Consider the following 16,635-nt stretch of genomic DNA (forward strand, 5'->3'; position numbering starts at 1 on the left):
CTTCAACACACAGTTTTGTAAAAAGTTTATTTCTTTTAGCAAAGCATCAATCAGCATTAATTTCTCAGTTTGATATTGTAGAAGGCGTGTGAGCAGAGCATCTTGCGTCTTTTCAGCCAGCATTAGCAGTGTGGGTCGCTTAATGTCACGACAATAGAATTCAGAACACTGAAGTGGAGCTTTGAGCAAAGATGGTGGCTGGATGTCGTCTCTACTTGTGGGCGCAGTTGGGACAGAGAATGTCTCTTCCTTTGGTTACGAACTGTTTGTTGGACAAGTTGAGGGAGCATCTTTTGCAGTTGAAGCAGTATTCATGCCAGGATCCTCCGTCGTAGCTCACCACATTCACGCCTTTACCAAAACCTGGAGCCAGAGAAAAGAATGTTGGGAACGTAGCTTTGCCTTCCTGACAACGTGAATCTTTCTCGACCTGTGATGGGGTTCTGGCAGCCGCCGCACTTCTTTGCCACAGAGTTCTTGTAACAGTCAACACAGAAGACCTGGTCCTGGTGTTTGGTGAAGCTTACCCCTACCAGAGTCTTTGAGCAGGAGCTGCACACAAAACAGTGGCTGTGCCATGGCTGATCCTGGTAGCTCACCCCCCCAGAGGTTATGGCCTGGACACAGGTGATCATGAGTAGCCCCACTCAGGGTCTTTCTATCTGACTTTTTTTTAAAAAGAAAAATTTAAAATCCAACACCCACCTTATTGCAGCCAACGCAGTGTTTGGCAAACTTCCTATCGTAGCAGGGAGCGCAGTAAACGTCACTGCCTTTGGAGAGGAAGCTCTGAGATCCTATTGGCCGTTTGCAGCCATAACAGGTGAAACAATCATCATGCCACGAGTTCCCTTTGTACTCAACAGTCTCTGTGCCTGGAAAAAAAATACCAAATGTGCTGAATTGTAAGGTCAGAGAAAAGAACAACAGCATCACAGACTGCAAATCTGTTGTACATCTACACCAACTTCCTTAGCCGTGACAGACGCTGCCGGCTGAGGAGTGCTGCATGCCACCACCAGGCGGTGCTGTTTCGGTCACAGCCTTTAGCTACAGTTCAGAAGGAGTTCCGCGTTCATGGAGACATGTGACCATGTACCAGAGGTGCTACAGTCTATGGAGCATCTGGAGATTACTGATTAATCTAGATTTGAAATTCATTGCAGTTACTGTATTCATAAAAACACTACCAAAGAGTAATGGTGACATTTTTAGGGTAAAAATAAAACTCTCTTGCTCTTTCCTATAAAACAGTTGCTCATACCAGCCAACAGAGGCTTGTAGCAGCCATGGCACCGTGGAGCATCCTCTTTAGAGCAACACTTCCCGCACATGATGCGCTCATCTTTGGTATTGAAAGGCTCCTTGGCCAGATTCTTGTAGCACTTGGTGCAGCGGAAACACTCTTCATGCCAGTAGCGACCCTTATGGTGGAGCTCCTGATGGCCAGAGTTACAGGTGAGTGGTGCAACCAAGAAGGGGAAAAAACTGATGGACTTATACCTTTGACTCCACAGGAATGGGTCGATGGCACTCGGCACAGGAGTTGGCGCAGAACTTGGTGTAGCAGCGGACACACACTGGCTTGCCTTCATGGCGAACAAACCTCTTCCCTCCCAGGTCCTCCCGGCAGTAGAAACAGTGTGAGCTGTCTGACATCGTTGCCGTGGAGAAGATGGGTCCCTAAAACAACCACAAGGGGGCGCTGTTTGTTGAAGCAGCACAAATAAACAGCCTTTATGACCAACTGTATTTTTCCACCAGGACACATTATCTGCTATCAAAGAGGGCAGGTGTGCATACCTGCGTGTGGGTGCACGTGTGTGTGTGAGATGGGGGACTCCTAAATGTCCTTTCAGGTCTCTCCACATTACTCATACCAGGAATTCCTTCACGGTTCTATTTAACACTTCTAACATGAACCACCAGCCTGAAGTGTGTTTTCCTGGTCTGGGCCACCAGCTTTAGCAGGAAGTTCTGGTTGGGATCAGAACTCACTCTGCAGGAAACCCAAATGGGGTATTTTGAGGTTGTGTGTTTTCACTGGCGATGGTTCCTGTCCTGATGCTTGTGGAAGATAACTCTGAACCACTGGGAGGGTTTGGCAGATCTTCAGCACTGCTAATGTCATCTCCTGCTACAAATTTAAAAATCCTTACTTGGTTTTTGTGTGTAGACTCTTGTCCTCTTTTACTGGTGCATTTTAGGTAGGTTAACTTGGTGGAGGCATTTTTGACTGTCGTCCTTGCCTTCTCTCCAAACTCATGTCTCAATCATTTTACAAGCATTTGTTCATCATCAAACAGGAGCCTTTACTGAGTTTGGATGAACATTTTTGCAGCAACTCTGCAAACGTCAGTAAAGCTACACTCAGACAGCGAAGCCTCTTGACATTCTTTAGTCACCAGATGAAGCTCATCCTTGCCAAGAGGACGAAAATATTATTGGAGTGCCATCATCGTCAAAATGTTAACTGATGGGAGGCAAACAATGGCTGACAGGAAGTGGGCTAGCATCCATCCAGGAAGCAAATAAATCAGGCATGCAGGCATCAGGTGACACTCGGGCGGTGTTGCTGCTTGTTCTGTCATAAACGTTCCTCTATGATGAGGTGGAACAGCACGTACTCGGGCTGGCTGTGGCCAAGTTGCCAATACAAAACCTCTTTGTTTAGGTCACCATGGTTAAATGTTAAATTGTCAAGCAGGCAGGGCTGGAGGCAGAAGCATTAGCGTTTGTGTGTGTGTGTGTGTGTGCAGCTGAGTATCACAGGATATCAAAACATTTTTATCAAATCTAGATCAGACCTGATTTGGGGAAAAAACTTTGAGCATTCTTAACTCAAAAGTCAAGTTTATGTCGAGAAGCCAAAGAAGCGATGACTTTAATTGTTTTGCTCCCTGCATTAGTCAGTGTATTTGAAAAATCATTTAGACCATCTGAACGTGCAGCAGTATCACACATGTGACTCTTGCTTTTGTGTCCAGCACTAAGACAGTGGCAGGTCTCTATGCAGTCTGCAGCCTCTGGAGAAGATTTAAGGTGAAGATGTGCAGCTTCATGTCGTCCGCCTTTAACCTTTAGCCTTTTTTGGGATCTTGGAGCTGCCAAAGAGAAGCGTGCAGATGCAGAGCCACGCAGGCAGCAGCAGGTCCCAGTACAGTTCTGCTGGTTTTGCTCTGAGTCAATTTCTTTCTTTCTCAAGGAAGGTTTGAGCCAAACAACTGTAACAGTTCTGAAAGCTCCAAACTTGCTGCTGTATAGATGAAATGGAGAGCTGACACTGTGCAGCAACCCGAGAGAGGTGAAACAAAATGGGAAAACGGGTGTGTTTTTTAGCTCATACCCAACATCTGGGCGTCTGCGTGCGTTGGCATGAGCTTATCGCTGAAGAATGTGCTGGAAAATGGAGAAACAGGAAGTCTGCATCAGGCTGACTGGCACAGTCCAGCCGCACGCAATTCTCCACTGAATTACCATTACTGGTTTGTGAGCCATGAACTCTGGCTGAACACATGTTACACGTCTTCCTTCACCTTCCTTTCCAGTGATTGACAGCAATGCTGTTACTTTGGCATTTTAGCTATTGAATGTCCTAATTTTAGTTCATTTGATCACTCAGGGTTCAGCTTTTTGCATGGTTTGCCAAGACCAAAGCACTGAATGATAATCAACGCAAGTAACAAACTAGTTTAAATTCTTAGTCTGCTTTATAAACTTTAAAAATCGTAAATTAAATAGCACCGCCTCAAAACCATATTAGAAAATTAATTTTTCTAAATAACTACTAGAGGTAAATGGCAGGTTTGCGCAACAAGCACCTATTTTATCTGATTGGTTGGTTGTTGTTTGCTAACCAAGTGATGACGATTGTGGAGGGTTCCATTTCCGTAGGATTATTAGCACTCGGGAAAGTATTTCTCGACCTGTCTGAGGCACTTGAGTGTTTGCGTTACATTTTGTGGAGTTATTGTGAATTGTTGACATGACGTCACTAAAACGATGCGACATTCAGGTTGGTGACAGCGCCCCCTGGTGGTATACGCTACCACGTGCCTGTGGAGGAATCTCGCATTGGACCGTGCGCAAAGCAAGTTTATTTTTGCTGCTAGCTTCGTAATGTGATGGCTGTGTCGGTAAAAGATGATCAAACTGGCAGCATTCCTACCACTAATTCCAGTGATACACTCGGAAAATAAACTGAAAACGCGTTCGCATAAATATTTGGGGTCCTACAAAGTTAGACAATTAGATCCCGGAGGTGTGGAGCGACACTGAGGAAACTCGCAGCTGTGATGGGTCCAGCAGATTTCAGATGGCTCAAATATTCTCAAGAAACTACAAGACATCATCTCTTAAAGGCGAGTGATGCATTTTATTGGAGTGAGGTCATGTTCATTTGTGTGCGTGTGAGTAATGGGGCACTGTCTGGAAAGAGCTTCCATATGAATGTGAAATTCAGGTTATTTGCAGACATCAGGATGACAGTTTACCCATTATAACCTCCAAAGACCCATTATACATTATGACGTCACAGTATGATCTAATTAATATTATGCAATTGAATATTTGCAGCCACCTTGTTGCTCGTACCGAAAGAGCAGCTGAGGAGTTTTAATGAGGAAAAAAAATGCCACCGTAACTAAAAACTAAGATTTTAAGAGATTAACTCAGTTCTGCAGGTAAAAACGCAACTTTCTCACACACGCTGCCAATACACACTACACATACCACTTTAAGATTTGTTTCCTCTTTGTAAACGAATTAATGTTAGTAAAAACCCAACAATCTCACTAGCCTTTACACAGTTAATACAGCCGTGAATCGTTTTTGCCGTGTTCAGACCGCCGCGCCATTTAAGTTGCACTCTTCAGATCAGACTTGAGAAAAGCGCTGTAGTAACTGATGCAGTTTGTCAGGAAACAAGTTTTAAAGTTCAGTTGGTGTCGAAGACGCGACGTTACCTGTCAAAGTTCAGACGGAGGGGTTCTGCGGGATCAACGATGCGGTCTTGGCGGATCCCAACTAGGATTTGACGAGACTGCGCGCCCGAGTTTTTACATACACATCCGGCTGCACCTTCAAAATATAGGCGCTACCGGAAGTTTTGAAAAATATTTTAAAATATCCTACCATGTTAGTCACTTCGTTAGCTTTACGACACGTTTGAATAAATTTAAAAACTAAGTGGAGTAATTACTTTAGAGAACTACTTAAGGACAGTATGAATTTAAAAAAAATCTTAAAATATATGTTTTTTTTTTAAATTTGGATTAAAATTTAAATAGCAATAAGAAATGTTATGTGTAAAATCATGACAGATTTATTATATATAAAGTTCACCACCATTCAACTTTCAACAATACTTTTATTCTTTTTTTACAGCAGAAAGATATTTGACTACTAACAATAGGAGAATCGGGGAAAACTGATGTTGCGCAATATTTGACATTCGCTAAAGGTTCACATCTGAAATTTGTTGACATGCAGGTGCTTCATTAACAACCTTCACAAATAAAAGAAACCAAAAACAGGTTCACGGTAGTTTTGTTAGCAGTTCTATGGTTCTTTTTTTTTTTCAAAATTCTCCTACAAATAAAAATCAATTTTGGATGGAATTCAGACAACAAAAAGGCAAAAACATGAATTGAACATGATTATGCACATATTCATATTAAAAGCTACCTAAAGTTTAAAGAGACAACTCATGTTAGACACAACACAAACATTTTCAATAACTGTAAATGTGATTTTTTTTTTTATGTATCCAAATGCTGCTGCAATTAAAGCTGAATATCCCGCTCTAGTTTAAGACTTGGGCTCCTCCTAAACTGCCTTACCTACAATTTCAAGTAAAATCAAAACAAGTTGCCAGTTTGTGGCATATAAATCCTGTCCCAGATCTATTGCAGCCATTTTTAAATAACTTCTAATAGTTATGTTTGATGATGAATCAATAACTGTTATTGGCTACAAATTAATGTCATGAACACTGATGCCAGAAATTAACAGCAATATAAATCTAATTTACATTAAAAGTTCATTTAATTTGTCATGAACGAACCGTATAACAGATCGAGCAGGTACGCTTCAACATCTGGAGAGGCACTTAAAAACAACAGCCCTCAGGGTTCAGCAGCACTTCTCTGATCCGCCACAGCAGATGACTACAGAAGTCCCAGCACGCGCGCACACGCACACGCACACACAGGAACAGGAATAAATTGTTTCCCCCTCCCTCTCTTACATATTCAACAGTGGACCTTCTGGAGGAATTAGAGGAATTTTTTTAAATTAAAAGGTGCTTTTTAATCATTATTTATGTCACAAAAGAACAATAAATAAGTTAAATCATTGCATAAATAATGGTGGTAGCTCAGTCAGGGGACTGGGTCTTCCCCTGAGGGTTGTCGGTTCGAGCCCCAGCGTGGACAAAACATGGAAGGTGTTCTGGTAGTAGGGATAGGTTCTAGAACATCTTCAGAGCACTGCCTAGGTACCCTTGAGCAAGGTAACAAACCCACAAATGCTCACACAGGGCCCTGGGAGGAGCTGGCGACTCATCCAGCAGTGGATCTGCCTTCACCAATATGTGGCCCCTTCCTGTGACCCTGGAAGGGATAAAGAGGTCAAGAAGACGAGACAAATCACTTTGTTAAATAAATAAATAAAGGGAAAAATCTTCAGAAAATTAGAGTGTTAAAGCAAGGCCCTGTTTATCCAAGAAAATATGTTAAAAATGTGAATCAACCTGGTGGGATGGATGAAAATCAGCCTCCATCATCGCCGTTGTAAAAAGAATGTGTTGGTCGATTGTCTCCGTGACAACCGGCACTGACTAGCTTAACCTTCCTAAGCACTCAACCTGCAGCTGTCAGCAGGTTTTACAGCTCTGCTCATGTCCTGATGGGACGCATCCTCAATGATCAGCACGTGCACAGAGCTGTTAGCTGGTTTTGACCAACTGTTTGAGTGAGATGGCTACACTGTTTCCGTTTGACCTCGTTCCACATTTATGCCATTTTCCCCTTCTGCTTGCCTTGTGCAGCCCCAGCTGTTTTCTTTTACAGATGTGCTCGAGGCCTACTTAGCCTCCATCAGTAACCCCATCTAGGTGCCCCCCCCCCCACTCAACTTCCTGCAGAGTAAATGCTCTTAAGATTGTGGTAGCGAGCTGTAGCACGAGCTGCTTCACCACACATGAACCTGGTTTAGGGAACCTTCTGAATCTACCAGACAGGGTTTGTTTAGAGGGAACAAACAACACATTTTAACATAAAGTGTTAAATGGTTGCTGAATCAAACTCTGATTATCTTTAGTTTTGTTTCAAATTGTTAGGCTTGTTCAGACAATCCTCCACAAACACTTCATTTACAGTTAAATGATCAGGCCATGATGAGTCCAGTTCATTTGTGGCTTCAAATAAACCCCAGATTCATAATTTCATCTCAAATCAGGAACGGTGGTTTGTGTTTTTAAAGGAGAAAAGAACCTTCTGGCAGCCCTTTTACAGTCTGTGTCTACGAGGGTCGGAGTTTGGCGGAGACGGTGGTGGGGGCAGGGTGACTGTGGTCGGGGGGTCCACCGGGTCATCCATGGGCAGAACCAGGCGGGTGCCCCTGATCGCCACCTCGTGTTCCACTGAAGAGAGCTCCTGGTCCAATCCTTCGTCGAACAGACCGCCCCCGGTGCTGGTGGCGGAGGAACGGTTGCGGTTGACGGTGCAGGAGCCAGTGTCGTCGGTGCTGACGGTGACATCTGCGTACAAGGAGCTCACGCTGGTGTCATTCAGGATGAAGTCAGAATCATCATCATGGAGCTGACCTTCATTCTGAGGTGTGGAGACAGATGAATAATCCAAATCTCTTCATTAAGAGCAAAAAATGAACCGAGCTGTAGGTCCTTAGAGACAAGATGGCTACTGATACCCTTGTTAACAAGCTAATTTAGCTGAATCAATGCAAACCTCATAGGCCTGTGGGCTGGTGAGACATCGTGCCAGTGGTCCACAACAAGTGGGTAGTGTCGCGGTCAGGGGGGGTCCACTGTGAGTCAGGAGGGGCTTCAGGTAGCTGAGAGCAGCCTTCTGTCAAGGACTGATAACACTTTACACTAACAAATGCTAATCCAAGTGTGTTTCAACCTGGAGATACAAGTGACCAGAAGTGGAAACCTGCTGACACAGTAGAGATTTTTTTAGAGGAGAGGGCGCCCCCTGCTGCTAAAAGACAGGATTAATGGCATTCAGGCTTAGAAGGATACTTGTGATCAAAGTTGTACCACATCCTGAAGGGCCAGGCGCTCTCATGTTTGGTATTTCTCCGCAATGAACCTTCAAACACCGCTGAACTCTGATAAGGGGAACATTGTTACTTCCTGTTTTATCACATGTTTAAAAAAAACAGCAGTCTGTAGCTACTTACAGAGGTGTCCTGATCAGTATCCACCCCAACCCTAAAGGACAGAAGTAGCATCAGTGGGCTGAAACATGTCAAAAGGTCAGATCAAATGTAGTTGCGCCTCACGGTATGCTCATGAAAGTCAGCATGGGCATGGTGCCGCCTCCGCACACCCAGACGGTGAAGAAGACAATGAGCAGAGTTGTGGAAAACATCATCTGACGAGCGTAAGTTGCGGTATCTCGAATGGAAAGAGCAAATGCCATGGCACCGCGCAGACCTGAAGGAGAAAATGGCATCATTCAAAAATATGATTAACTCAAAAATCATTACAGTTGCTCATGGGTTAATTAGTCTCTGAACTAGAAGAGCCACAAGGACGACATCAGCGGGGTCTTGGCATCTGGACCATTTTAAGCCCTAGTTTAGAAGATGTGGTAATGGATGGAAACTCCACACCTGCAAACATCATGACGTGCTGGAAGCTCGATCCGATCTTGTTTCTGCGTCCCAGGTTGAGCAGGAAGGACAGAGGGTAGATGTTTGCAGCCCTTCCCAGAAACACTGCCAGCTACAGCACGCACAAAAGTCAAGGGACACTGACGAGCAGCTTAGGTGAGCGTCGAAGGGCAAATGAACACCGGCAGCTGGAAAAATCGCATCAAGTCTGCCTTTAAACACTGGTTCTGTAATTCTGGGGCTGTTTGAAGGATACGAAGGCTCCAATGATGAACAAAGGGTTGAAGACATGCGACTGGAAGGAGAAGAGAGTCAGACCCATGTAGGAGAAGATGAAGTTCTCTGCCAGGAAGTTCAGCAGCTCAAACAGCTGATGAGTGGAGACAAAGAGGGAACCAAGCATGAAGATGTTCTCTCCGTAACGCTAAAGGATGTGGCTACAGATTCTGGGAACTGAAATGTCTGTTTGCACCATTAGAGATAAAACTGTTTAACCACATGTAGGCCTAACTGAGCAAAAACTACTGCTAATCATCAGCTGGTCAGAAATTTCTGCAGAAGAATTATGACACCAATGAGCAAAAGGGGGAAACATGTTTCAGAATTTCCTGTGTTCAGTGGTTTCTCACTTTTTATCTGTGTTGGGCTTGAGGAAATAGATTAAGGCTAAAACACAGAGGTTACAGCAATAACAGACTTAAAGATTATGAGTGGATTGATATAGTTGGAAACCACATGAGAGAAAAATGTTGAGCATCACCTGTTTGGTCCTATCCTGAGACGCAGGTGACAGATTGTTGAAGGTGTAGTGAGCTTGTGTGATTCCACAGAAGAGAACAGCAACCACACCTGAACACAGTAACACAACCAGTGGCTCTTTAAGTCTAGTTTTCCTCAGAACAAACCCAACTGACTGCATTAAAAGTGCAAGTGTACCTGTGAAGCCACAGGCTTCAGCTAACAGAAAGGTGCTCCAGGACATGAGGAAAAAAAGAGCCGTCTCCAGCAGGGGTAAATCTCTCAGCTTAGTGAACTTGGTCACGTGAGGCCAAGTGAAAGTGAAGGTTCAAACCAACAGGAAGTGCTCTAATACTGCAGCATTACATTTCAGCTGCTGGACAGGTGAGAGGATATAAGTGCTGTCATGACCCCAGTGGCCACACCAAGAGCAAACGACCCACTGAAGACGCCCAGGAAGATACCGAAGGACTTCAACAGGGCCATGACTTCAAAGCTGTGGCTGTTGTCTCCTGTGGGTTGGTACGCCACGATGGAGCTGAAGTAAGGACAGGAAAGCAAAGGCAACAATGATCTGAAAATGGGAAGTTAATATTCAGGAAGTGGAACTGGCAGACAAGCAAAGTGAACAACCAAGTCCAGTAACCACCTTCAACAGCAGCTTTGTGTTTGTCTGCTTTTGTATCAGTTTGGAGGATTTTATTTCCTGGTTACTGGAGTTGGGTTTTCCAGGTGAGCATTAGCAGGGTGTAGAAAACAGATCTGCACAGTTACTCAGCTGAACACCAAGAGGCTACATCTGCCTTCGACACCCTTCTCTCACTGGTCAGCTCCAGGTACATCATCCAGATTCCTGACTGTTAGGGCTAAATATAATTAGATGTTCAAATAGATCCATCCCCTCACAGCTGTACCTGGAGCTGTCCACTTGGGCATAACACGGGATGAATTTGATTAGTGGGAACAGCCATTCAACACTCAACAACAAACCCACCCACCCCTGGGTCAAGGTCTGATTTTCTCCCAGGCATTCCTCTGCCATCATATCCAGGAGAGGGCAGAGTCTAACCCCCCTCTGACCCTGATTCTCCAAGCAGAGAACACTGCACACGTACGTACGGATGAGTGACGTGGATGAGTGGAGGATGGCGAACAGGGAAATGACAGAGACTGATGTTAATGTGATTGTTGTCCAGTTAAAAACAACTTGTTATTGGTCACAATTACAATGTCAAAAACACACAAAGCTTCATTTGTCTGTAGGGAGAATGAAACTACACCCTTTTTAATAGTAACTAAAGCTCATTTCAAGGATGACAGTGATGGTGGGCACTTTACATTTCCATCACCTGATTAATTAAAGGATAAAATGTATCCCCAAATATTTGCCAAACAAAGCTTAACTTTTCAAATGATGTGATGATGATGGGCGAAGAGTTGCACTCGTGTTGTAACATGCAGATTTCCAAAAGTGTTATTAATGCTTACGAAGACAGGACGATGGCCACAGCGTCATTGAGGACACTCTCACCAAAGAGTAAAGCATACAGGTCGACATCAACTCTTAGCTCATGAAAGATAGCCAGCACCGTCACTGAGACACAGAGAAAGATAACACTGAATATAGAGCAGGAAAAGAACACAGAAGACTATTAAAAACACTACCTTGAAGGCTCCAGGCTACTTCCATAGACTGCTAAACGCCAGTGCATACCTGGGTCTGTTGCAGAGATGATGGCCCCAAAGAAGAGGCAGTCAGTGAAGTAAAAATCTCCAGCAAGTTGACCCACAGCTTTCATGAACCATACAAAGCCGTACATGATCAGTCTATGGAGATAAAGGATGTCCATAAGAGTAAAAAGTCTTGACTTTAAAGCAGTGTCAGAGTCTGTGTGTGAGGCCGGCACATGTATTTCAGAGAGCAAACCCACCCAATAATGAAGCAGGAGGTTAATGTTCCCATGAAGGCGTAGGCCAGGATGGAGCCAATGTTTCTGAAGAAATGTCTCTGACAGATAGAGAAAGGCATTATTAAAACTGGTGCTTTTTTACAAGCAGCAGCTTGGTTATGAACAGTGATCAATAACAGCCTGACGCCACGACTAAGATTAGGTTCAACTTTCTTACCCTTTTCAGACTATAACCTGCATGAAAGATGATGGGAGGCAGCAAAATGTTGAAGAAGACTTCTGGATCAAAGGTCACCTATAGACAGAGATGATGCGAGGATAAAAATGAGCTGCATGGGTTTCATACGCCCAGTCACAGCAACACATCAAGATCAAATCAACTCGTTCAAATGCCACCTGTTCATTTTCTAACCTTTCTCAACATCTCATCGTCCTGAACTTGGTGACCTTTGGCTCGGCTGACTTCTCCCTTCAGTGTGTACTCGTAGAAACGTCCGCTGACGTTGACCAGGACAGTGGCCGGGCTGGCGTTAACGGCACAGCTGAGGATCACGTCACTCATGCTGGGGGGGACGTGGACCCCGAACCGTAGGATCACACCCACCAGCAAACCTGAATGGATTGGGAAGCAAAGCCTGAGGAACCTGTTGTCTAGCGCTAACTTTGACTATTTACGACAAATTGCTCCTTTTGGATCACAAACCTTCAGCATTGCAGAAAAAAATTAAAATGCGTTACCGTCTCTTATAGCACAGAAATAAAGCAATAGGTTGATCCATTCGTTAAAAGACTACATCTTTAGAACCCTGTTGTTTTTAATCAAAACTACTTTATCCTTTCTTTTTCTCTTCTGTGTGAGCTAAATAAAGTCCTATAAAGTAGCTAACTGTGTAATTATAAAGGAGACATTATTAAGAGACTTCCTACTGCGACATAGTAAATACACACTATTAATATTCCTAAATGCACACATTAGAAGCTAGCAGGGGATAATAATTCTTAAATTTGAGCAGCGTCATGGCGGGGAATGAACTGACATTACCGTTAGCTAACGGGGCTAGCATTACCGTAAATCATAGCGAGTCCTGTTTCGTGAAGAAAGCGAAAGCGCCGGTGTTTGAACAACCATATGGTTAAGATGGTGAGTGTCAGCAGCATAATGAATATGAGAAGATTAGCGCTGTCCTGTCGGTGGCTTTCCTCCGCCATCCTTTCTGTTGCAACGTTGTCCATCTCACTGCTCTCACCATGGATCCCAACCAGTACCAATGTTAAGAGAAAGGGCAAAAGCAGCGACGCTTTCTGCGGTTTAACCCCAGGAAAGGCCTTCTGTAGAGGTCTCATTGTGACTTTCTGTCAAATGTTACATCTGTCGTTTAATTCGGATCGTAAACTGTTGATTTGAATTAGATAACAAGGGACGAGGGCAAACAAGCAGCTTCTTCCGTAGAGGTAATCAAAACACAGGAAGTTCCGGTTCTCCAAATTAAAAGCTCCGTCGTTGTGTGGAAAGTCGTTGGCAGCTGTCTTTACAATAACAGAGAACCACTAGGCGACATTTAGAATAAGAAGGTTAGAGCTAGAAATTCGCTAAACGGAAAAACAGCCTTTAATTAAATGTCTGAAGCTGTGAAACTATCTGATGTGTATGCGTTACATAAAAATGACTGAAGCTGAATCTAATCTTACATTTGGCTGTAAATGTTCTTGCTGAAATACAGGGGAGTTCTGTACTTTCCACGAACTGCGTAAATGTGAGACTGATTTTATAACAGTTTCATTTTTATTTTTATTTTTACACATCTTTTTCTAGGTTATTTTCCAAAAGACCCTTGTTTTTACCAATAATGAATCAGTCACAATTTATATTAACACACTTCTCTTACATACAACATTCATCTTGGGCACAAGTTCTAGATATTTTTCACACCTTTGCAGACACTAAAAAAAATCCAACATTTCCTTTGACAGGAAACAAAACCCCACAAACTATTGAGCCATTTGTACTAAAATGACTTATATCTGATTTAATCTATCATCTGTAACTGCCACTTTTCTTAAAAAGGTAAGAAGATTAACACTCTCTGCAACAGGAGCAGTTCAAGGTCTCCACACAGCCTCATTTTGTGTATTTGCGGAGGAAATCCATGAAAACCCTAAATCTGAAAACATAAATGATATCTATTTAACTTTGTTAAAGGTTAAAATGTCATTGATGCAAAGACAGCAGTCAAAGTTTAATTAGTGCAGTGACCTTCTGGGCCAATGCACTAATGTGTCATTGGCTAATTTACATCAACAGTTTAAATAAGTTTCCAAATGCTGTACTAATTTAAATTGGTCTTAAAATCCAAATTATTCAGTCTTAAAATGTTTTAATAAAAAATGTTTTAATAAAACTCTGGGTAAGAGTTGAGAAAGTGTCAAAAGTGAAGTTTTTGATGGCTGCTGCTGCAGGCTAGATTATTTACAGCCTCCTCTCATTTCAGTTTCCGGTGGCAGGAAACAACCTGCTGCCGACACTCTATGGGTGAAATGACAACTGACGGCATCTCGATTCTGTGCTCTGCAATGTCAATTAAACTGCTTCTTCTTCTCTATCTGTCGGGTGGCGTGTTCACCAAAGAGCTGCCTGGTGAGTAATTATATATTTCATAAATCCACTGTTTGATTTGTCTGATAAATAAGCTTTTATTGAAGTTGTTCAGAATTCTTAAAGGCTCTGAGCTCAAGGAGTTTTATAAAGTTAAATATCTGACTTCTTAGCATTGGTGCTTAATAATCTGGATAGATAATGTAAATAATTGTGATTTTAATTCAATTTATTTTACACGTTTCTTGTTCGAAGTGTTTCCTGTAAATTCCCCTTTGACATCACTGCACAGCAATTTCCTCATTCGTGTCTGAGTGTGGGTGCCGCTTACAGATGCTGACTGCAGAGTGATGCAGCTGGAGACTGTCCAGTGTGTCTGGAACAAGCAGGGGATTCCAGAGGTCAATTACACCTTCCATGGATGGTGCGTTACTGGTGAAACTAAATCATCAAATCTTTCCTCTCAGTTCTTTTTGTCTCTTTTCCTCTTAAATGTGACAAATCCAACTGAGTTCTTTACTCAGGTTCCACTCTGAGCGTAACGACACAGAGTGCCCCACTTACATGTCAGAGAAAAACACCCGGGTCGGCTGCATCCAACCCTACAATACCAGGAACAACAGGTTCCACTCATTTTACACAAACCTTCAACACGGCTCGATCAATTTCTTAAAAGAACATGAACTGAAAACCAGAGGTAGGTTATCCTGACAGCCATATTCAGAAAGGTGGCAGTGCCTGGTGAAAATGTTATCTCATTTTCCACAGTCAAGTTGAAGCCACCTTCCAACCTAACGGTGAAGACGGGATCAGACTCAAACCTGTGGTATTACTGGAACCAGTCTGATCCCTCATGTGAAGAAAATGAGGTTCGCTACAGAATCAATAACAGAGAGTGGGACGTAAGCCAGAAGAGAGACACCCTTCAGACTATCTCCACATCCTTTGCTTCACTGTGTCATCACCTGCATATCTCACCTACAGAATTCCTCCCCCCACTCCAGAAGCTTCTGCATCAACCTCCCCTCCAGCAGCTCACTGTATGAGCTGCAGGTGCGCGGCAAACTGAGCAGCAAATGCGGAGAGTCCATATTCTGGAGCGAATGGAGCGAGCCGGTGCTGTGGGGGTCCAACAACAGCACCGTTAAGACAGGTAAAAGAGCTGCTGCAGCTTATGAGGAGGATGAAAAAAAAGTGAGAATGAAGAAAATCCTCCCTTCCAGATCCTCATCAGGTCAGTGTCTCCATGTCGTGGTGGACCCCGCTGCTGTACTTATCAGGAGCTCTGGCCCTCATCCTGATGGTTGTAATGCTGCGGCACCGTGAAAGGTGGGTTAATCATGTTCTCTTAGTAAATGGGCCACAGTGCCGTCAGACCATCGCAAACATTGTAATATCACAGCCTGTGGTTGAAACTGTTGTACTTGGGCATCTGAGGGTAAAGTAGTGTGAATTCCTCCCACAGGGTCAGAATCATCCTCCTGCCGGTGGTTCCAAAACCATCCTTCTCCTCATATGACATACAGGTGGGTAAAGTCTTCTGTATAAATCTTTAGAAAATGTCCATGTGAGGCCAAACAGAGCTTAACTGTTGTTCTTTTTAAAATAAGCAAGGCTGCATTTAATATCAAAGGGATTGATGATTGCTGGTCTAAGTCTGTTGGATGGCATCCCAATTGACATGAATCACCTTTTTTTTGTCACCTAAGGACTTGCTTGCACACTCCAAAGGCCTGAATGAAAGTTTCAAACCCAGCTACAATGAGCACGCCTGCCCAGTCCGTGAGTACTGTCCTGCCTCCCAATCAGACTGACTGGATTCATCCTAGTAGACCAGTGTGATCTCCCTACCCCTCCTTCTCCCCTCATCTGGCGACTGAGCTCAGTCTGATTTTTAACATCCCTCCCTGACAATTTCTGACAAGGACCACAAGACATGGGGACATCTGGCTTTTTAAAATTCAGTTGTTATTTTTCTTTATCTGCTGCTTTTCTGTTAATTTTGGTTGTTGTTTCATAAGGGCTGCAAATTTTAGAAAATAAATGTAATTGAAGTCAACAAATTGTTCATTGATAAATGTTTAACTGTGGTTGTTTAATGGTGAAATGTTACAAGACATATGTTTTGACTGTTTTAAATGAAAGCTTCCAGGAATCACTTATAAATCATCAACTGAGGTTTAATTATCAGTGTCATATTGGAAATCCTGATGAAAAGTGAAATGTCTTCAAATGTTAAGATAAAACCAGTTAATTATCAATTTTTGATGTATTTTCTGTTGATAGATAGGGACGATTATTTTCTATTGGTTATTCTTTGTACATTTGAAGTTAAACTAAACCTCAACATTAACTGACCAAGATACAGATTAAATGTCCTTTATTTCATGGTTTCAAGTTGTATTTGCCTATTCCATCTGATAATGGAAACCTTGAGTAAATTGTAGTTACTTTATTTTTTCTTTGGTTTCTATTGAAATAAAAATCCCCACTGAATCTTTTTTTCTGTTATTTATCTACGTTTCCATGGAACCA

At 43.0% G+C, this 16,635-nt stretch overlaps 3 protein-coding genes across 9 annotated transcripts; 1 reads left to right on the top strand and 2 right to left on the bottom strand.

The window, feature by feature from the left end:
* Positions 1-12: 12 nt before the first annotated feature.
* On the bottom strand, positions 13-5,073 carry fhl1b (four and a half LIM domains 1b). 2 transcript variants are annotated; one of them, XM_003970772.3, is made up of 6 exons: positions 4,965-5,073; positions 1,504-1,683; positions 1,265-1,439; positions 706-875; positions 431-617; positions 13-363 (listed from the first exon to the last, which is right to left on the bottom strand). In XM_003970772.3, exons 2-6 carry the CDS (start codon positions 1,657-1,659, stop codon positions 212-214), a joined length of 840 nt encoding a protein of 279 aa, XP_003970821.2. In that variant the 5' UTR covers positions 1,660-1,683; positions 4,965-5,073; the 3' UTR covers positions 13-211. The 2 variants fall into 2 exon arrangements, with proteins under 2 accessions (XP_003970821.2, XP_029703897.1); XM_029848037.1 differs by having other exon boundaries at positions 1,504-1,705; positions 4,965-5,036.
* Positions 5,074-5,348: 275 nt separating this feature from the next.
* Positions 5,349-12,968, bottom strand: LOC101061129 (sodium/hydrogen exchanger 6-like). 3 transcript variants are annotated; one of them, XM_029848034.1, is made up of 17 exons: positions 12,575-12,968; positions 11,920-12,119; positions 11,725-11,802; positions 11,529-11,605; positions 11,312-11,424; positions 11,086-11,191; positions 9,994-10,135; positions 9,796-9,901; positions 9,620-9,708; positions 9,116-9,229; positions 8,860-8,971; positions 8,527-8,680; positions 8,425-8,455; positions 8,264-8,352; positions 7,968-8,073; positions 7,494-7,832; positions 5,349-6,611 (listed from the first exon to the last, which is right to left on the bottom strand). In XM_029848034.1, exons 1-16 carry the CDS (start codon positions 12,849-12,851, stop codon positions 7,509-7,511), a joined length of 2,118 nt encoding a protein of 705 aa, XP_029703894.1. In that variant the 5' UTR covers positions 12,852-12,968; the 3' UTR covers positions 5,349-6,611; positions 7,494-7,508. The 3 variants fall into 3 exon arrangements, 2 of the variants coding, with proteins under 2 accessions (XP_029703894.1, XP_011609414.1); XM_011611112.2 differs by having other exon boundaries at positions 9,994-10,171; XR_003890929.1 differs by lacking the exon at positions 5,349-6,611 and having other exon boundaries at positions 7,791-7,832; positions 7,968-8,084; positions 9,994-10,171.
* Positions 12,969-13,996: 1,028 nt separating this feature from the next.
* il2rg (interleukin 2 receptor subunit gamma) lies at positions 13,997-16,596 on the top strand. 4 transcript variants are annotated; one of them, XM_011611077.2, is made up of 8 exons: positions 13,997-14,142; positions 14,434-14,524; positions 14,625-14,797; positions 14,869-14,969; positions 15,085-15,253; positions 15,324-15,429; positions 15,566-15,626; positions 15,810-16,596. In XM_011611077.2, exons 1-8 carry the CDS (start codon positions 14,034-14,036, stop codon positions 15,912-15,914), a joined length of 915 nt encoding a protein of 304 aa, XP_011609379.1. In that variant the 5' UTR covers positions 13,997-14,033; the 3' UTR covers positions 15,915-16,596. The 4 variants fall into 4 exon arrangements, with proteins under 4 accessions (XP_011609379.1, XP_029703691.1, XP_029703689.1 ...); XM_029847831.1 differs by having other exon boundaries at positions 14,011-14,142; positions 14,393-14,524; positions 14,869-15,002; XM_029847829.1 differs by having other exon boundaries at positions 14,018-14,142; positions 14,356-14,524; positions 14,869-15,002.
* The last annotated feature ends 39 nt before the right edge of the window (positions 16,597-16,635 follow it).

The sequence above is a fragment of the Takifugu rubripes genome, chromosome 15 (assembly GCF_901000725.2).
Source record: "Takifugu rubripes chromosome 15, fTakRub1.2, whole genome shotgun sequence".
In the NCBI taxonomy this organism is placed as follows: Eukaryota; Metazoa; Chordata; class Actinopteri; order Tetraodontiformes; family Tetraodontidae; genus Takifugu; species Takifugu rubripes.